Genomic DNA, 20,753 nt, shown 5'->3' with positions numbered 1-20,753 from the left:
TGTCTATGTTTAGCAAAGACACACACCGACCAGGGATGACACAATTAGCTAAGACAACCATCCAATTTAGCAAAGACTTGATCCCAATTGGCATGGTTAGCAAAGACGCACTAAAAAAATTAAACCTTCAAAGCAGTTATTTTAAATGAAACCGTTTCTAAATACCAATTAAATATAACAAACATAACTGCACTATTAAAATAAATCACTTCACAGAATTTAATAATAATTCAATGTTAACTTTTAACAATAATTGTTGCCAATATTTTGCTGCGGCTTTAGAGAATATCCTTTAACTTAAAACACACAACTAGAAGTTGATGTATATTATATTTATTTACGGAATACAATTGTAAAAAATATTCAATAAGCGCTAAATGTATATAATAATTATGAGGCAAATGTTACATTTTCCTTTGCTTTCTTCCGCCGAATGGGCAAGCGGAGCTTAGAATGTTCTTCATTTTCGTTTTGGAAGGGTCGCGGAAAGGGATGATGATGGGTCACAAGATCGGATCGTTAGGATCCATTAAGTTAATACTCGGGCGGAACTGACCGCTCGTCGCGTACTTCGTGAATTAAGGTTTCAGTAACCTTCTGGATGCAGTCGGAAATACGTTGATTTGTTGTTGTTGTATATTTACTATCAAAATGCCGTAAATGGAATACACAATACAAATACAAATACAATTGCAGCAGCAAAGTTGTTCATTCAGTGCCGTATGTAGATACATTACAATAATATAATTATTAATTTATCGAAAAAAAAAACCATATATATATATTTATAAAGAAGACAGACACACACGCTTGCTGTTGTACACATACACATCGGATCTCTAGGCCTACAAACTTACAAATAATATCTATTTATATACGTATCTTGATGGATATCTTGCCATACTTGGTTTACGTTGCCTTGTTGTTATTATTTTTATTTCCTTCATTACTGTTTTCGTGTCTAACCGAAATTGATATTTCACCTAAGCGCACGCTTTTCAATTGGGGGAACGACCAGGATGTGGTAGGGTACTATGCTCAGAAGGTTTGGAGTTTGGGTTTGAAGTTTGGTGGAAACCGGTAGAAAAAGAGCTAGACGCTCCGGTTATTTGGCTGGCAGGACGACCTAATATAGCAAATCCGTTTTATGTGTACCCTCGCTGTACACAACTTCGGCGCCCGGCGTCGCCGTCAGATGGTAATCATCCTCGTCAACAGCTGAACCCTTCTTGGAGGCACCTGCTCCATCTGCAGCTCCAGGTCCTGCTTCCGCTGCCGCCAAGTCGCCCTCCTTGATCAGTCCCTCGCCGATGCCCATAATGCTGCCATTCCCGTTGAACATCAACCGGCTGCCTGCAGCTCCGGCTGGACTGCTCCCGTTGCTGCCCGGGCTGTGGCTGCCATTGCTGCTCCCACTGCTGCTGCTCTCGGGCAGGGCGTACCGGGTGACACCCAGCTGGAATAGGTTGTCCATCGCCGTGCCCTTCATGGGCGTGTAGAAGCCCAGAGCCGTGGAGCCTGCAATTAGAACGAGATTAGTCGATTGTATATCTTAATTTCAAGTGGGTTTAAATCCTTGGAAGGATTTGGGGTTAGTAAAATGGTAAATAAGGTGGCACCGAGTTCGGAAATATATATTTGAGAATATATATATATATATATATATATATGTATATATAATCGAGGTAAGGTGACGGTGTTGTGGATAAAGGAGGATCTCGCCTGGATCTTTTCAAGCAAATGAAAACGAAACATGACCAGTTGATGGAGAAATGGAAGTGGAGATGAGCGATGGAAGTTGATGATATGACTAGGATGTGCCAAGTGTGGGTGTGGGTGGCTGGTGTGTGCGTGTGTTTGAGTGTCTGTTCTAATCTGGGTTAGTTACCTTAATAGTAATATGAATTGGCGATTAGTTTGATTGCCCAGCGGAGCAGACAGAGCAAGTGCACTGGGTTAGAGGTGTGGCATATCTGTTCTCGCACTTGAATCGGTTATTGGGTTATTTGGATTGGCATTTGGCATTTCGCATATTGAATATTGCATTTCTCATTGTTAAGTTCTTCTATTCTTTACTTGATAGTTATTTATTGCGGTTCGGGTTGAGCGGCTGCAGTTATTAATCGGTTATTCAGTTTACGGATCGGTTTAATTGCCTTTGCTTGTTTGTTATCATAGATATTTTTGGTTTTGGTATACAATAGATATTATTTCAACGCTTTGCTTATGTATTCTGTTACATTTAAATAATATCTGCAAAAAGAAATTGGTATGAACAAAAAATAGAAATAGAAGTAAACAAATAGCAAACAAACAAAGCGACAGCGGTGACTTTAACAAAAGGTTGTTGTTGAAATGAAAAACCATTTGGATGGCGGGAAACAGCGGGGGCGAGAAGGTGGGTTAGCGTAACTACATGGCTACAATTTCAAATCGCAAATTGCAATTCAATACATGCCCCACAACTGCATACCAAACCGAACTGAGCCAAACAAAGCAAACATACATAAGCACATAACACATAACTAACGCCAACTCACACGGGTGCACAAATATGTATACTTAAGTACGTAACTCAAATGAAAATAGTCACTAACTAGTGTTCTATGATTCGTTTTTGTTTGGTTTACACCGGACACATGTCGAAATCAGCCGCTACATAAGGTTCTTTGATTTGTCTGCAGATTTAGTTGCAACTGAAGGCTTGCTTTTAGTTTATTAAACGCTTAGTTACACCCCAAAATTGCCATGAACACTTAATTATCAATTATCGCAATGGTTTCTTCGATCTCTAGCTGAATAGTTAGCTTAATTCTTAAGCGTTTCCAACATTTATAAGTGACCTAAATACTTTTCTACAATCATCTTTAGGTTCCACATAAGCTAAATGGGCATACTACAGTTCAATCTGATGCTTACGATTTACTAGGTAAAATACCATATAATGGTTGCTATAGACTATGGAGCATCTTATACCTAAGGTTGTGGATAATGAATACAGACGGGGGAGCAGGGCATTATCAAGCAGCAGTCATAGGAACATGGTTTGGTTTTAGTGGAACATGGGGACACCAGCATAATCCTTCATTTAGGTTAGTTCTAAAATCCATCATCCTTCGCGTATTCTTCGATCGCTAATTCGCGAATTGCTGTTGATTGTTATCCAGAGCATCGCATAAACGATAAACGGCGTCAGTGCATCGGCATCGGGAAGCATCGTGGCATCTATGAATCGATTAAACGTGTGTTTCGAGTGTCCGGTTGCCCCAGTGTTTGTTTTCTTGTGTGTGTTGTGATTGGTGTGTTCGGGTTTGGTGTTCCTGGTTTCCGCATTGAGTTATTTGTTTTGGAGTGAGTCGGATATGCACAGGGTTACACTTTACAGTTTAGCGGCCATCAAACCAATATATATTTGTTTTTTATTTTTTGGGAGCGGAACGGGGTCACCAAGAGGTATCCAGGGGATGATGGGTGTTCTTTAGCCTAGTTGTAAACATATAGTAAAGCTTGGGCAATGCCTACGTTTCGCTGGCGGTTTCAAATCGGTTCGGAGTTGGAGTATCTGGTTATCTGGATATCTGGTTATCTGGAGTTTGGAGACTAGTGCTTTTCATATCGGGTGGCCATCAGACATAGTAGAGCGTGGTGCCTGGAATGCGTGCCTGGAGCAGGGCCGAGCTGGCATTGGACAAAGCCAGCGACGACGGCAGACTAGGCCGACGACGTCGCTGCTGGAGTTCTGGAGCTGGACTCTCGCCACTGCTCCGACTCCTACTGCAATCGCTGCGTTCATATTTACTCTGCTGATGCTGCGGCTGGTAATGATGATGATGTTGCTGCTGCTCCTTCGATTGGCGTTGATTGCCCAATGAAAACGAAGCTGCCTTGCGCGGTCGTCCAGCAGCAGCTGGCTGGGATTTGGGTGCACCATCGTCGTGCTGAAGGAAGCAGGCGTACTGCGGTTTCAGTAGCACCGATGGCCTGGCCCTACGCGCCGCTTGTTGTTGCTGCTGCTGTGCTGGCTTCGCCGGGAGCTGCGGGCGCTTGGCGACTGTGACTGGTGGTGCTGGTAGTGGTGGCTCGATTTCCACTTCGGTTGGCATTGCCACTGCTGATCCTGCCACTGCTGCCAGTGTTGCTGTTGCCGATGTGGCTATGGCAGGTTCTGGCTGCTCCTGCCGCTGCGGTGACTGCTGTTGTGGCGACTGTGGCAAGATAATACCCCTCCCTAAACTTGGGTAATCTGCAAATATGCGTGAGGCGAAATTGAAAGCCTTTCAGCCAGAAAAGACCACAGCACGATGGTTTGCTATTTGGAGATCTCGGTGGCTTGGGTTTAGCTTTTGGTTCGTTGAGAGCTGTGACATAGCGTATGTATATAGAAGAGCAGGGGGATCGGGGATCGGTAAACGGGGCATTGGAAGGGCTGCTGCTAGCTGATGGCTGCACCCACCTGATGCGCCTGGTCAGCCGGCGAAACTGAGCACCAAGGACCGTACGGAACTTCGGCCACGGCCAGCAGCCGCCGTTGCCCGAGGTCCTGGCGCTACGACATTTGGGATCTGAGACGGTTACGAAAGTTGAGGCGGAGACGGAGGCTGGAGCGGATTGTGGAGCGGGCTCAGAAACGGATACGGAGACAATATGCTCTGTGGCTCTATTATCAGCATCTGTAAAGTGCAGAAACCTTCGTTGTTATATACCCGAGAGTTTAGCGAGGCATTGGATGTGGGCTTCCAGGTCGCCCAGTTCCGAACTGGGTTCGTAGTTCTATAAATTCTAGTTTGTACGAGAACTACACATTGATTTTTTTAATTTGGAAACATTTTAATTGGAACATTGTAAATCCTAAATGGAGCATAAGATGGTGCATGTAAATTCCTTAACATCGTCACATTTTATAACTAGCATTGTAAGAATGGTTATCCACCTGATTTACATATATTTCCCTGCTGCTCATTGGGACTACCTTTCTACGCTCATTGCTAAACAAGTGTCTTGAGTTGTCTTTGGGTTTTTTCAATTGCTATATTCGCGATCCGCCCAAGGCAAACGAAAGTGTTGAACTCAAACACAAAAAAAAAAACAAAAAACAAAGAGATCGCGACGATGTGTGATGGATGAGTGGGTATTAATGATGTTAAACAAACAAACAAAACTGAAGAACACAACGCTGGTTGATGGTAAGTCAAGATTAAGGACAAGGCAAGTGACAGAGATAGAGACGGGTATAGATTGTTATAGATAGAGATGGATAGATAGAGGCAAGTATGCAGGCAATCAGGCAGACAGAGAGAGAGAGAGATATATATATAGAGAGAGAGACGGCGACAGAGAGCGCACAGAGAGACAAAGACAAAAGCCATTCCATCATCATTCGCTGCTGCATGCCACATACAACAACACACAACATACATCTCGTACAACGTACAGCAACAACAATAAAAATAATAATAATAATAATAATAATAATACAATGCACGCTTGGATGGACTCGGTGGAACAGATATTACTTACCCAACGGTAAATTCCCCAGCATCGTGCCGCCGCCCCCCGCTGCACCCGCCCTGTGTCCAATTCCGATGCCATGTCCATGTCCCGCCGTCGATGTGGGCAGCTCGATGATCTCGTCGACGGTCACATGATGGTGCTGCTCCGGCGCCAGCCCCAGCTGGTGCATCTGCTCCAGCTCCAGCTGCTCCTGGTGCTGCAACAGGTGCATCTGCTCGGCGAGCAGCATCTGATGGTGTTTGCTCACATGGCCGAAGGGATCGGCGTACGGCGGATCCTCGATGGTCATCGATGCCTCGGAGGGGTATTCAAACGTCGACGTCAGCGTGTCGTTGAACTGCACGCGGAACTGTGGGAAAATCGAAAGAAATCTGATCAGTGGTCGATTCTGAGATTACTTTCACTTCGATGGGCTTCGATGGGGTATCAGGTAATGTGGCAGAATCTGAAGTCAGCAGCGTTCATGTTATAATTAATCGTTTGTTGAATAATAACCATAACTAATAATCAAATGCCATTTTTGCTACAGATCTTTACATGCCTAACTGTTTTGAGTCATATAATTAATACCCGTAGTGAACTGAAATCATGCCACTCAACCACTTTCCCTTTAAACGAAACTATTTTTAATTTGGCATAAATGTATGACTAGCTGGCATTGCTGATAACGAAGCGAATGTAGAATTTACAATAATACTGGCGCCATTGAAATTAGTGATAACTATTTGGATATTGCACTTTGACTAAGATTACATATTAACTTAAGGCCTCTAAAGGCACTTAAGTATGTCCATTGTTTTCTAACCTTTATTTTGGTTTCATTTGACTATTGGCCTAAATGTAATTTGCATAACCAGATGGTTCGATTTACATTTAGCGGTCCAGAAATCATTGAATATACATATATTCGAAACTAAGTAGTTTCTCTGCTAGCCATAAAAATTCAAGGTTAGACGAAAGCATTGGACCAATGCCTTGTTATAAATAAATATAATAAAATATCCAACTGATTGATGGACTTTCGGCAATGTGGGGTGCAAATGCATAATGCATTTGATAATTTTTGGCCAGTTTTCAGCTGGCAATAAAGGCATTTAACCGTGACATTGGTTTAATGGCAAATAGATTGTTACAAAAGCAACTCCCAAACCCGGTCGGCACTTACTCATCGATGGATGCCTTATCGCAATGCCATATCAATGAGTCAACCCCAATGACTGCAGAAATCGGGCTCCTTCCTTATCGGAGAACAAACCCCAACAGGCCGACGCAATTCGATGCGATGCGATGCGATACGCGGAATACGATTGAATTGATACCGAAATACAGCCGGTGGCTGCTGAGGCTAAAGACAATAGTCGAGTAGCGATTCCCATATCAGTCACACTGATGGAACGCACCCGAGCAAAGGAATAAATAAATAAATTAGCGCCAGGCGAAACAGATCTGGCCGCAGCACAAGCACAAAATGGGCAAACAAATCCCGAAATAAGGCGAACCTAATGCGGGTTGATTAATAGTCCCTGGGACAGGCGACGACCGACCGACACACACACACACTCGATATAAAGGTTATATAAGGCAAAAGTGTTTATGCTTTACATTCCCGCTTATCGGACGCCCTCACCACCCATCGAAGTGAGTGGTCAAACAAGTACAAGTAATCTTATCTTATCCTTTTCACCTACACAACTCAAACTGGAATTGAAAAAAAGAACCAATGCTATCTACCCTTCGGTGGCAAAAAACAAAACGCCGCACCTGACTCACTCACAAGTAGTGGGGTATGTAACGAACGCATACATAAATGGCTTGGGATTGAGTTGAGATCTAGGCGATCTCCAATCGAATCCCAGCAATATCTCCTGGTGTAGTACATACCGAAGACTCTTTGGGTTTCTGGCGTATGCTGGACTTGCCGTCGATCACAATGTTGGCATTCTCAAACTCCACATCGCACGGCGATGGTGGGCACATGGAGTAGTCGTCGTAGTCCGTGTCCGTCGACGTCTCCACGGAGAGATCGCCCAGCAGCACGAAGCCAGGTTCATTTGGCTAAAAGGATAAGATGATAAAAAAAACTATTAGTACAACCAAAAAATACTTGACTCTTGGCATTACCAAGTAGTTCAAATAGTTCAAATAATAATAATAAAAAAGCAGTAGATGTTGATTTTGAATTAGTATACAACACCCCCAACAAAAATATTCATTATCTTCAGTGCAAACGTTTTGTTGGCTTGGAAATGAAATTCGTTAAAATGCAAACAAGGCACTTAAAAAATGTGTTATTGCTTTCGAATGTTGTTAAAGCTATTTGCAATGTTCTTCTGCTGCTTCAGATATTATCAGTTAATGGTTAACACGCCTTTATTTCGCTTTAACTACCTACAGAAGTTGCAGAACGTCCAGCAACCCTCCTCTTTTCGCTGATGCATAACTCGTTTACCATAAGTATTTCATTTTTTTTTCTTTTTTTGGATTTAAATGGCTGTCTCTCGACAATTTACAAAGGAGGATCAGCTTCACCCCTGCCACACGAAAATCTGTCCAAATTCCAGGTCACCATGTGTTCGAAAAGTGAAATTCATGGAAAGCCATTCTTAATCGGCGTTATGTTATGGGTCATCTGTGACTCACGCCGGGGGTTCCAGAGGTCCAGAGCAGTGTACCAAGTACCAAGTCCAGGTCCCCCGGTTCCAATTTCAGTTCCCAGTCCCGTTCCATGTCATATATCTACTCTATCGGCTCCGCTCCGCTCCTCTCCTCTCCTCTCCTCTCCTCCCCTCCCTCACCAAAACCCACTGTCCCACTGTTTTTGGCCCATTTTTTTATACTTTTTTTTTGTGGCACAAATCGACCCCCATACCATACCATACCATACCATATGCTATATATGCCATATATATACCAGTGCCGCAGATAATAAAGTTCATAGCGAGATAAAAGAGACAAGGCAAAGGCAAAAAGCAAAAGCAAACACAGTAAGTAGAAGTGAGCCTCAAAAAAGAATTGACAAAATTGAGTTCAGTGGCAGGAAGAGGGCGAAGAGAGCCATGGAGCCATGGAGATATGGAGATATGGATATGGACATAGAGAGAAACATGGCAGCTGAGAAAGAGAGAGAGAGAGAAAGAGAGAGGGAGAGGAGAACGGCACTAAGCACAAACAAAACGGGTTTGCCAGCGAGAAGAAGGCAAGAGGAAAACTCAACCGCACCGAAAGCTAAGTCCAAAGCTAAGGGAGAGCTATATAGACTCTATAGAGTATGGGCTGCACCATTCGCTTTTCCAATTGCGAAGAATAATATTTGGGTTAGAAACTATTGTGGAGATTTGGTAGTATCCCTTTCATATCAAATCAACCCATACGTATTGGATATCTACTATAAACAAGAATCGTTCTATTGATTTGATGTCTCAAGTTAAGCTATTGAATTGATAAACAATTCTGATCATAATATAAACAATAAGAAAAGCTCAATTGCCTGCACAAAATAAAGGGTATTTAAACATGCCTGGCAAGGCAACAGGAACAGCTGTAAGGAGCAGCCTTGCCTTGCATCCCATCCCATCCCATACCATCGAAACCGGCATCCCGAGGAGCTGCTGTGTGCCCCAAGAATAAAGTTCCCCACAGACAGGCAGACCGAGAGACAGACACATAATATCTCATGGGCACTGTGTACACATACATATCTCTATAGACTCGGACTTTTGCTGGCAGCAGCAGGAAGCGCAGAAATATCTTCTCATGTCCATATGCATGCTTCAAAACTGGTTTCCCATTCTTCCGATCTCGAAAAGTGCAGCCACAGAAGAGCCCAAACGAAGAAGAAGCGACCGAAGACAGAAGACTGCCAGAAGATGAGACTTGCATCTGGCTGGGAACAAAGCAGACTTGGGAAAGAATATGCAGATATATGTGTTATGTACATATATATATATATCGAGTTATGTATATGCATATATAGGAGGGGCATCTGCTCATGTCGCACACGATCCGGGGCTATCGATCGGCAAGCTATTCAAGGCGAATTTTAATTGACTCGGACCAGAAGATCACATCGAACTATTCGCAGCTGTGATGCAAGCCTCGATCTCTATTAGGGGTTTGCCACTTCCTAAAGCAATAGCACCAGCAATGGCAGATCCCCCCAACTGATCTGCCAGATCGCCGTATTGTTGTGATTAACCGACTGTGCTGTGTAATCTTGGCCAGATACTTATTGATCAACACGATGATTTGGCTGCCGGCAGATAATAAATGGCCACACACATACCCATCAGAAGTCATTGGAAACCTGTGGTTCTGCTAATTTCAATGATAATTGAAAAGGGGAGGCCTAACCATCGAAACTGTATCATAATGCATTTACATATGTCCCATTACTGATCTCTTGTATATATTGCAGATGTATTAAGTGTAACCCAATAGTTTCCTAATGCCATACCAACTAAAAAACACAAAGTTTCCTAAAGCAACTAACAACTGCTTCCTAATCTGTAAAACTCCAACCCATAAAAATATACCCATTAACGATCAGCGATCGAACAGCTGGCGGAGATTGCAAGTGAGCAGTTAGTCAGTCATCTTGGCAATATTGGCGTTATTAACGACGTATTCACGACACATGACTAATTTCCCAGAAGGCAAAGATATCAAGATACATGTACATACATATGGCACACGAGTTTCCTCGAATGAAAGAAAGAAAGAGTATCCAAGTGGCGCTTTGTCACTGCGCCACCCAATTCTCCGCAGTTCCTCAGTTCCGTTCTCGCCCTGAACTTTCGAAATGCGCATGATCGCTGTTCTCTGTGTGCTTTGTTTCATATTTGTTTATACGGCATGGCTGCCGCCGCCGTATGACACAAAAAAATAATAATAATACAAAAAAAGTACGCGAGAAAGAAAAGGAAAATGAGCCAAAACAACAAAGATATTGGGGACGGACGAAAGAAACCAAATTACTATCGGCGAAAATAATAATGCATGGGGTAATTGTTAAGCATGAATAATCCGCAAGGCTGCCCGCCGATAAGACGTCTAAAATGTGACTCTTCCGGGAAAGATTTCGTAAAAATGAAAACGAAACGCACGAAAGAATTGCGTGAAGGAATGGAAGTGGAAACCATAGTACCTAGTAGTAGTACCCATTTCCCCAATCCGGGGACTCACCTTTGGCAGCTCCCGCTTGCGCCTGTAAATCACAACGTCGCTTTCGATGTAGTCGGGCACTTCCTTGGTGCTCTTGGAAAAGTTGAACACCATCGAGGTGTTCTCTGTGGAATGAAGGCTCGAACTGGGACCCGATCCTCCGCCGGCCGACTGGCTCTGATTCCTCAGCTTGCGCAGTGTCCACAGTGGCGAGGCACTGGCATCCGTTTCGCTGCTGGCCGCTTCCTTGGTGTTTATCACGCTGTCGAGACTAGTGGTGGGCGAGGTTCCTGATCCAGCACCAGCAATCGTTCCGGATCCGGATCCCGATCCGGTTACCGCACCACCGGCATCTGTGGCCGTCGACTTCTTCATCTCATTGATGCGATTCTTTTCGATCTCGCGACTCGTTAGCGGCGTGCTCCCAGCTCCCTGGCTATTGAATAGCGGACGGATGACTCCGATCTGTTTGGTCACCGCTGGTCCGCTGCTGGAGTCGTTGTTGTTGCTGAGCTTGCGTACACTGGCACTGGTACTGCTGCTACTCCCGCTGGCTACATGCGCGTTCTCCGTCGAGGCAGCGAATGATCGTTGGGCGCCTCCCGCTGCCGATTCCGCTGAGGGCTTAGGCTTATCGCCTGCCGCCGCCGCGCCCATTTTATCGCGTTGCTCATTGTTGTCGCTGCCTTCGTCGCCGTCGTCGTGATCGTCGTCGTTGTTGTTGTGGTTGTCGTCATCGACTTCGCCATCGCCTTCATCGCGATCATTTCGCTCAGTCTCACTTGGCGCCTCGCTCTGCGGTGTGGCCTCTGCGTCCCGTGTTTCCCTTTCCGGCGTCTCGGGCTCCTGCAGCTCCATGCGACGCATCATCACACTCAACGCCGATACGGGCGAATCCACCTGACGGGGTATAATATCCGGATGGACATGCCTTAGCGGCGTTGAGGAGGCAAAACCCATGCCGGGCGGCGGAGGCGTCGCCGCTGCTGATGATGGTTGCTTCTGATCCTTAATGATCGATTTGTAGTTGGCCACCTTGCTGGCCACTCCGCCAACACCATTGGAACGATGGGCCGCGCGCGGTCGTCGATTGGCACTCGCCTCAAACATCTTGAGCGTCTGCTTGACCAGATCCGGTGGCGGCCGCTCGGTGTCATCGATGATGGAGGTCAGACGCTTGGGTGGCGCCGTATCCGTGCCGCTGTGCAGTCGTTCGCGGGCATTGTGGATCTTGTCCTCGATGGTAACGCAGGTGGGCGATGTAACAGGTGAGGGAGCAGCGGCTGTGGCCTTGGGAGCAGGTGGTGAAGGCGCTGCTGCTGAAGCTGCGCCGGCAGTGCTGATTCTCTGGCTGTTCCATGGTGATTTTTCGCAGAGCAGAGCCTCCACGGAACGTGCCCGCTTCATCACCTCGTTGCCGCGTTTAAAGTGACGCGATCGTTGGCCAGATCCTGTGCCTCCATTGGCAACGGCGCCCGTTTGGGCCTGATCCGAATTCGAGGGCGGGTTAACAGCTGATCCAGTTCCATTAGCGCCCAGACTGACGGGACGCTGATGCTGGCTGCTGGGTTTCGGTGTCGGTTTTGCCCCCAATATCGGTGGCGGTGTGGATTTGGCACGCACCTGGCTGTTGGGTACTTCGGGCTCCTCCACTTCCACCTCGTCATCGTCGCGGTCGAGCAGGGTGTTCAGACTGGTGGAGCGTTGGAGGCGTTGTTTGCTGCTCTGCTGGCGGGACTCGCGGAGGGCCAGGCTCAAGTAGCGGCATCGCAGCTTGGACACAATTCCGGGCCCGTAGCTCAGATCCTCACCGGTGTCCAATGAATCTGGTATGGGATTCGTCGGTGGATGTTGTGGATCCACATCTCCTCCTGCTACGCTGCCAATTTTGCCCGCTAGATGTCGGTGCTGGCCATTTTGTTTGGTTGTCTTCTTCATCTCTTGCATGGCGACCATTGTCGGTTTTACCGTTACCTTTGTGGGCGACAGTTGCTGTTGTTGCTGCTGCTGCTGCTGTTGAATTATAAACTTGTTGCTCTGCAATTTATCGGAAATACTCTTGGTTTTGCTGCAGCTCTTGCTGTTATCGACGATGGTCTCTTTCGCTGAAGGCTTGCCCTCAGCAACGCTCTGTCCCGGTTTGCATTTCGTTTTTAAATGATTTGGGTTTGGATTTTGATTTGCTGACGACGACGGCGATCCAATTGTGCCAGTTTCAACTTCACCGCACCGGCTGCTACTCACCACACCAGCCGGCTGTTCGCCGCTCTCTGGCTCTCCATCGCGCTCTCCGCTCTCGCTTAGAATATATCGCACCATCTCCCTCTCCTGACTTCTTGTGTTGAGTAAACTCGATCGCTGCTTTGGTATTGGTGTTACTGTTACATTTGTTGTTGCTGCCGCATCGGGCGAAAGGGAGACGGCAACAACAGAGTGATGACCTCCAGTGGAATCGGAATTGGTATTCGAAATAGAAGATTTCTCAGACTTTTCCTCTGAACCGATCATGTTTCTCTTTTGACTAGTGCTACTGATTGTCGCCGGTTCTGTGAAATCTGTTGTAAAAAGGGTTGGAGAAAGAAAGCACATACAAATGTTATAAAGACAAAACATTAAAACATAACTTTGTTTTTTTTTTATCTTATTCGTCCGCAATCTGACAACTCTGTGAGCTATCGATAAGCGAATATCGATATGTAAGGCGGCTAATTTAAAAGTATACTGGCATTGGAAATAGTCACTGTTGGCAAAACGAATTAAAAACACTTGTTACCATTACTCATGGCTGGTTAATGCCAACTGAGCAATTGCAGATTGTGTAAGTCACAATTAGTCTTTCGCATTTTTCCAGTCAATATATTTCACACTGATTACTATTTGCTACAGCAGTTTTTAAATATTTTAAAACTCATTCCGAAGTTCGTTGAGATTATTATAAGTACCGAACGGTATTTTTTAAAACGGATAAGAAAAATAATTGCAAGTATTCCGTTTGTACAAAAATGCAAGAAATAGCTATTAGAAATACGAATACTTGCACCTAACATGCCTTGACAGAAATGCTTGGCTTGAAAATACCTTTAATTTGCATGTCAGGTGAAAGTATTCCAGTTTGTCCAACCACCACTCACCTGCAATTGCACCTGGAGCTGCGTTGGCTTCTGCCAAAGCCCCACAACTGCCATCGGTGGGCGAGGTGATGGACGCCGCCTGGGTGCGGGCCACGTTCGTTTTCCGGCGCTGGATGAGGTCCTTCTTCCACTGCGGCATGTCCGGCAGAAAACCGGAAGTGGGCGACATCTCAGCTGCAGCTCCCAGCCCAGATCCTCCAGCTGCTGATCCTGCTGGCACATCCGTGTGTAAATCCAACGAAGGCCGCTTCTGTGACTCCATTATCCCCGTCTGCAATAGGCATTATTCGGAGCATTAGTGCATGTCAGCCGTGTTCGCGGTATCCGTATCGCAGTAGTATCCCCTATATAGTGTGGCACACTATCCAGCTCTACATCTCGACCCAAAGACCAAGTCTGGCGGACTGACTGGCCCGAAGCTGGTGCCAATTGCAAGTGCCCGGTGCCCAAGCTCCTCTACGAAGCAAAGAGGCGGGCATAGCCGACCCAAAAGATTGGCCAACCATGCAAATTATATCCAATTCAAGAAACTATCTCAAGATTCTCTGTTTAGTCGACCAGTTTTCGAGATTAACCAATAAGTTACGGTTTCAATATATTCTAATAGACAAAAGTACTATTTTTTCAATATATCACATAAGAAGTAGAGTAAATATTCAATATTCATTTAACAAAAAATAAGCAACGTTACACATAAGCTGAAAATGAAATATTCGTCATTGTAGCAAATATTTTCTGCTTATGTATAAAGTTTAATAGCAAAGTCGAGATAAAAAATTGAATCATTTTTATAAAATCGCAAACTGCAGAAATCTAAGTTAATAAATAATAATAATAATGACTGTAAAACAGCTGCGATTAGCAAAAATTCTATTTGAACAAGTGTATGGTACTTTTATATATTCACAATTTAATATTTATCTTGGAAAATAAATAAGATGAATATCTTTTGAGTAGATAATAGGTGATTTCGAATTCGTGGTGGCGATGGCATTTAGAGTTTTATTTTTCTTAATTGGATTAACTGCTGTTTTTACAGCCCGACAGCAAAACAAAACGTAAAACAAAGGTAAGAAGCAAAGAAACCCCAATATTTTTCCAGCATAAATATGCTAAACTGCCATAATGAGCGGAAAATGCGATAAAACCGAATATAAAGAGGAAAAAAACGGAAAAGAAAAGCGGGGAAACTGAAACCAAACGATTCTTCTTATTGTTTGGCTAAAATTGATTGCATGGCTAGATTATTGCTGTTGGAATTGGAATTGTTTCTGTTTTTGCAGCTTTGCCTTTTGCATGCCGCGATAAAAAGTATTATTTTTAATTTCCCGTATCAGCCGTATGCATGTGTGTGTGGGTGTGTGTGTGTATGCATCACACGACTCCGCCGGAGAGAGTGTGAGTGTGTGCAAGGGTGGGTGAAAAGGGGAGAGCGATAAAAAGGGGCTGCAAAATGCAGACGAAGCATAAAATAAACAACCGACGACGCGCTATCGATTTTTACGGCATGCTGGAAGCACCAGAACACTGATACACACAGTTTGCAGAATAGGGAAATAAACTGGAAGTTATGCTATGCCAAATTAGGTGTTTTCAATAAAAAATCCTCGCAGAGAAATGCGAAACGAACTAAGGAAGACTAAAGAGCCGGGTTTTGTTTATTTACACAGGAACAATACCATCGCACGCAGCTAAAGTCACACATACGAATACCACATACACATGCATATATCTCGACGCACTGTTCCGTTAGTTTAGTTGGCGTTTTTGTTTTCCTCGCGCTTTCGCAGAAACTTTAGCTTGAAATCCTTACTTTTAAGATGCTTCCTTTTTTTATAATCGGTGGTTGGGTTTGCTTCCAATTTTCCGATCCCGAGTTCCGTTTATCATCCGCTCCGCTGCGCCTGTTTCCCCCGCTTTTGCACTTTTCCGTTTCGCTGTAGCTCAACGAACTTGTCGCTCTCCTTGCTCCGCGCACTTTTCAAGCTTTCCCGACTGCAACTGCACTCGAACTCGGGGGCGTGGGTGCACTCGCTGCGGCTCAAAAGTGCATCTTTAGCAGCCGAATCAGCGGAAAAATCTGCATTAAGTTAAGCCGCGTTTCCAATACACAAATACTGCCTATCGATTGTTGGCTCTATCGAGCGGACCATCGATAGGCATCAGCGGAGTTGCCAGGTAGGACGATTATTTCAATGAGTTGGGAAACTATACGTACTTAATAATCTTTTCCAAATTGAACCGTCGACCGTCCAATGGTGCGGTCGACAATCTTGTATTGATAATTGCTGAAGCGTTTTTTTTTCATACATTTTATTTTGCAGGCAACACAGCAGGAAATATTATTTAAAACATTGTAATTTTATATGTTTATTTAACCAGGCTTCATTACAGAAAAATAAATTAACTTAAGAACCCAAAAAAATAATAAAAAATATGTTTAAAACCACATCGACAAAGTGTAATATTTTCGTATTTTAACACTTACCGTTATTATTGGCAGTACTAACTGTGTGGCAGCGCCGAACCGTGGCAAGTCGATAGTTTTTTTTATTTTGTTGGTCAGTATAAACAAATAATATTAAAGCCAAAATAAAAAGTGCTGCTAAAGACTTAATAACTCTATGTTCCTTACAAATTATTAAATATATCTTACAATGAGCATTAACTGGATAAAGATCACGGAAAGGTATGTGATATCAATGTTCTAATAGAGATTAATGGCTTGTATTTATATCTTAGGGCCCGAGAGGGCATCAAAATCATCAATGCCTTGCCCTACGAGACCTTTACGACGGTTCTGTTCTACACCCACCGGCAGATGAGTCCCAGCGGAGCAACGGCGAGTGCCACCAGTAGTACAGTGGGCACCAGTGTGACGACCGCCGGCCGGGTGGACAGCAGCACCGAGGAGAACCCCACGAGCAGCACCGAACCGGAGTACACACTCGAGGAACTGGAGCGATTGGTGGGCGTACCACGTCAGGACTTCCTGCTGCTGATCAAGACCTTCTCCTACATCCTGCGTCGCATCTCCACGTTCATCATCAAGCCAAGTTTGCTGCAGCGTGAGCTGCGCGAGAAACTCCAGCTGGAGGATGAGGCCAAGATCGATGCCATATTGCGTTTGTGGGTGCGCGAAACGACGCCCATTATGAACAATTTGGCCAGCAAGCGGTACGAATCAAATGTCATCGAAGATGTGGCCTGGAAGCTCAACATGGAGATCTCCTCGCATTGCCAGCAGCGGGAGAAGACCCCGCTGGCCGTGCTCCAAATGAAAACGGCCGTCGGTGAGGATATCAACATCGAAATGACGCAACCGGAACTAATGGAACTGTACAATCAGTTCGAGAGCATCCAGGGCGAACTGGACGCCATGCTGGCCATGAAGGCTTCAGGAGCAACGGCGCCTGGCAATCAGTAATAGGGGACACCATCGACCAATTCCAGTGCCAATTTTATTGTTAATTCGCACAAAACTCTGTGCAAAAAGATGGACCTAAAAGTATGCAATACTAACACGATCGTAGCCAAATGTTAAACACGTTTTTTTGTTTAATTCAGTAGGGATTTTCCTAAGTTATGGCTAATTTTCCGAACGTAGCCAAATGTTTACTAGAGTAAGAGTTCTGCTTTGATATATCAAACGTTGCAATGATTTCGAAAATGCATTAAGATCTTCTGCAAAATAACAAAACCCTTAATAAATTTAGATAAAACAATACGTGGCACATTTTACAGTACACTTTAATGGATCTCTGCATGCGTTTTACTCGTCTGCTCCACCTCGGATCATAATTCTACTGATAAACATTACAAATTATTACAATGATATATATTTAATATATGTCTATATTGTATATGCATATGTTATTCGTCGGCCTTAGTATGTGTGAGTGTGTGTATATAATGGAGTCGTATATTATGTACGCATTATACAGACTTTCTAGTTTCATCGTCTCTAACTTTTGCATAATTATGCATTATGTGTATTTATTGTTATTGCGGGAGGGCGGGGATTTTGGGTTTGCTTCGTATTCAAATTAGGGGCTTCGTTGTATTTTTCACTAATCTAGAAGCAAAACGATGTCTATTGCACTCTTTCACAGTTCGGTTAATCATTTCAACTAAGTTTGGACAAAATACAAATGTTTGCAAATTATTTGGACTACAATTTTCATTAAAATTTATTGCTATTGTTACATTTAGTTGTCGTGTGTGTAGGTGTTGTTATTATTATTTCTCTTTTTGCTTTGGCACCGGCTCCATTAACTAGCCCTTCTTAACTTGGTTGTTAGTTAGTCTTCAGTTTGCGTGGGATTCTGTTTAATTATATTGGTTTTTCGTGTAAATGATTATCGCCTTTCGAAATGCGTTGGTCATTTGTTCCTGTTCTTCTATTTGTGCTGTCTGTTTGTGAGTCGCGTTTCCATATGCACTTCATTTCAATTTTGTCTAAATAAACCAATAAATAAGTTCTTTTGGGTTAGCAAATTTAAATGATCATTTGGGCAAGCACTTTGAATCGAGCTAGGATAAATAAAATTACACAGTGTTAAACTATTTAATATATACAACAATTTTATCGATTCAAGCTTGCTGAATTGTTAAAAGCTGGAGTCTTAAGCTGAATATCCAAACACCTCTTTTCATCGCATGCCGATTTAATCAAGTGAATATGGAAACACGACCCTTTTCACTTTGTGTGTTTATGTTTAAACATTAACTTCGGTGTTTTGCATTACTTTCTGCTGATTGGATTGACCTCCAGCGCCCGCTGTATTCGACCTATATAAGTAATAAGTGTGAGCGCCAAGTTCAAATGAGGAGAATGCAAGGTGGTGTTCGATTTTTTAAATAAAAACTTGATATAATTAAACAAAAATCAATGTAGCACATACATACACAGTTTACGCTTTGTAAAAAGTTACAAAAAATTAAACACAAAACAGACATAAAAAAAAATAATACGAGAAACTAAAAATTGTACACTACATCTCCGACGGTTGCAGCAAAATGTTTTAACATTTGTTTAAAACTATGTAACTCAATTATTGCATTGTGTTTTTGTGTGAGTGTATGAGTGTGTGCGATTTATAGTTAGTTTAGTTTAGGTCTAATATTAGGTATATGTTTATCAAGTATTTATATATATAATAATATAAAAAAGTAAACATTTAGCGCTTTTAGTTTGCTACAAAATTTGCTCGTCTCGCTCACATATTTCAACTAACATTAGGTGTACAAAAAAATTGGAAGATATATAGTTTATATCAAATTGTGGCTAGCGTAAAAATACAATCAGTATTCCAGTATTTAGTATTGCCGTCGGTTTGAAGCGGCAATTGCGGTTACATTGTACGCCGATTCCTCGATATCTTAGATATATATATTTATATATATATATAAAATGTATAAATTGATGCGTGTTCGTTCTGTTTGGCGAGATTGCTGCATTCCCATTCGATAGATCGCGGTGTAGAGTATATATATATATATCCAGTAGTATCCAGTGTAGTACACATATATCCAAGTATAATATCAAGCGTTGATCCTCCTCCGCGCTCTCTCCGCTCTGCGTCCCTTAAGTAAATAATAATGTAGTTGCCACAAGATGGTTGGGTTCTGTTGGGTTGGGTTGGGTTTCCATTCGGTTGAGTTGAGTTCAGTTGGTTGGTTGCTTGGCTGGCTTGGATTGGCTGGAGTATTGGGTTTTGGAATGGCTTTACATGCCCGACTCTGCAATGCCCTCGTCATCTGAAAGACAGTGAAAATGGCACGGTTAGAATTGTACGATGACTACAAAGCAAAAGCTTAGCACATGCACGGGGTTAGAAAACCATAAAGGTGGCATACAATAATTGAAACAAACAGGTAATCATGCAGGTAAAAATAATCAGGCAATATACAAAACATCTACGGAATGTGGCCATAGTGCGTTTCACGGTGAAAACTTTCAATTTAACTACAGAAATTATATATTTACAAAGATATTGTTTTGACCATGAAATGCACCTGGACGCACTCCTCGGGATTTGCGTATTTGTCTACAAACCCATGAACGGATTGGCATAGATGATGCCGCCGCCAGCCTCGGAACCAACACCATTTCCCAAAACACCACCACCGTTAACAGCGATTCCACCGCCGATGGCAGTTCCACCTCCTCCCCCGCTGACCACTAGTCCGCCGACTCCAGCGCCGGATAATCTGGATGCCTTGCTGAGTTTCGTGGTGGAATAGTCGCCATCGCCGACCAGCGTGGCTATGTCGTCATCATCGCCGTTCCGCGTATTGCAACTGCTGCCGAGCAGCTGATCGTAACAGCTAACGTCCGTGCTGATCACATCCACCTCGATGTCGTCGTCATCCTTCTCCAGACTATTTCGATTGCTGCCCCCCAGCGAGGAGTGCAGGGCATGGGAGTCCTCGTAGCTGCCGCCACCGCTGTCATCGTTGGCATTATTCGACTTGGTGTCGATGTGCGTCTCGAACTCATCGTGCATATACAGCTCCTCATCCTCGTCCTCCTCTTCGAGATCCTCTTCCATTTCGTGGGGTGCCAGTTCACCATCTTCGCCCACCTCCACACCGAGTTCCACTTCCAGAAGCGAACGACGTCGGGTGAAGACCTCGTCATCTTGATGATTGGATTGCTGACTGTGGTTTTGTGGCAAGATCATCACATCTTCCTCGGCGAAACTTAATCGGACATTGGCACGACTGGCCCGATTGCTGCCTGGACCGGAACCGGAACCAGAACCGGAACTGGGTGGACCATTAGCTGCCGATCCATTGGATCCATTGATGTACTCATGACTGAGACTGTTCTTGATATCACAGGACGACGAGCTGAACGTGATCAGCTGGGATTTCCGTCTATGCTGTAGCGTATTGTAGCCGTTGACGGCGGATATGGTGGTTATGTTGTGGCCTCCCTGGTTGGGC

General features: G+C 44.0%; 3 protein-coding genes across 6 annotated transcripts in view; 1 reads left to right on the top strand and 2 right to left on the bottom strand.

Annotated features, from left to right (window-relative positions):
- Nucleotides 1-622: 622 nt before the first annotated feature.
- On the bottom strand, nt 623-15,968 carry LOC6725696 (serine-rich adhesin for platelets). Of its 3 annotated transcripts, XR_005544640.2 has the most exons (7): nt 15,616-15,968; nt 13,803-14,073; nt 10,693-13,226; nt 7,393-7,566; nt 5,518-5,860; nt 3,523-4,243; nt 2,069-2,253 (listed from the first exon to the last, which is right to left on the bottom strand). XR_005544640.2 is itself a non-coding variant. In XM_039297424.2 (6 exons), the coding sequence occupies exons 2-6, from the start codon at nt 14,062-14,064 to the stop codon at nt 1,127-1,129; spliced, it is 3,705 nt and encodes a 1,234-aa protein (XP_039153358.1). In that variant the 5' UTR covers nt 14,065-14,073; nt 15,616-15,967; the 3' UTR covers nt 623-1,126. The 3 variants fall into 3 exon arrangements, 2 of the variants coding, with proteins under 2 accessions (XP_039153358.1, XP_016038962.2); XM_039297424.2 differs by lacking the exons at nt 2,069-2,253; nt 3,523-4,243 and adding an exon at nt 623-1,518 and having other exon boundaries at nt 15,616-15,967; XM_016173760.3 differs by lacking the exon at nt 3,523-4,243 and having other exon boundaries at nt 15,616-15,967.
- Nucleotides 15,969-16,284: 316 nt separating this feature from the next.
- Nucleotides 16,285-17,529, top strand: LOC27208023 (COMM domain-containing protein 10). Its single transcript, XM_016183649.3, has 2 exons — nt 16,285-16,491; nt 16,545-17,529. The coding sequence occupies exons 1-2, from the start codon at nt 16,460-16,462 to the stop codon at nt 17,227-17,229; spliced, it is 717 nt and encodes a 238-aa protein (XP_016038961.1). The 5' UTR covers nt 16,285-16,459; the 3' UTR covers nt 17,230-17,529.
- A 5-nt stretch (nt 17,530-17,534) lies between these two features.
- Nucleotides 17,535-20,753, bottom strand: part of LOC6725695 (tyrosine-protein phosphatase 10D) — a 42,167-nt gene continuing 38,948 nt past the window's right edge. For both annotated transcript variants that reach the window (XM_039297421.2, XM_039297422.2), the window contains one exon: nt 17,535-19,562. In XM_039297421.2, coding sequence (XP_039153355.1) covers nt 19,531-19,562 — 32 coding nt within the window. In that variant the 3' untranslated portion in view covers nt 17,535-19,530. The remainder of the gene's footprint in view (nt 19,563-20,753) is intronic.

Source organism: Drosophila simulans, chromosome X (genome assembly GCF_016746395.2).
Source record: "Drosophila simulans strain w501 chromosome X, Prin_Dsim_3.1, whole genome shotgun sequence".
In the NCBI taxonomy this organism is placed as follows: domain Eukaryota; kingdom Metazoa; phylum Arthropoda; class Insecta; order Diptera; family Drosophilidae; genus Drosophila; species Drosophila simulans.
Note: the sequence above shows the minus strand (reverse complement) of the source record. Positions and strands in the feature narration are given on the sequence as shown.

Bases quoted from the DNA above. Each gene is read 5' to 3' on its own strand.
- LOC27208023 (XM_016183649.3), top strand. From the start codon at position 16,460: ATGAGCATTAACTGGATAAAGATCACGGAAAG. The intron at 16,492-16,544 runs GTATGTGATATC...TTTATATCTTAG, and splicing joins TGGATAAAGATCACGGAAAG to GGCCCGAGAGGGCATCAAAA.
- LOC6725696 (XM_039297424.2), bottom strand. From the start codon at position 14,064: ATGGAGTCACAGAAGCGGCCTTCGTTGGATTTACACACGGATGTGCCA. The intron at 7,567-10,692 runs GTGAGTCCCCGG...TTATCCTTTTAG, and splicing joins GCAAGCGGGAGCTGCCAAAG to CCAAATGAACCTGGCTTCGT. The intron at 1,519-5,517 runs GTAAGTAATATC...TTCTAATTGCAG, and splicing joins GCTGGGGAATTTACCGTTGG to GCTCCACGGCTCTGGGCTTC.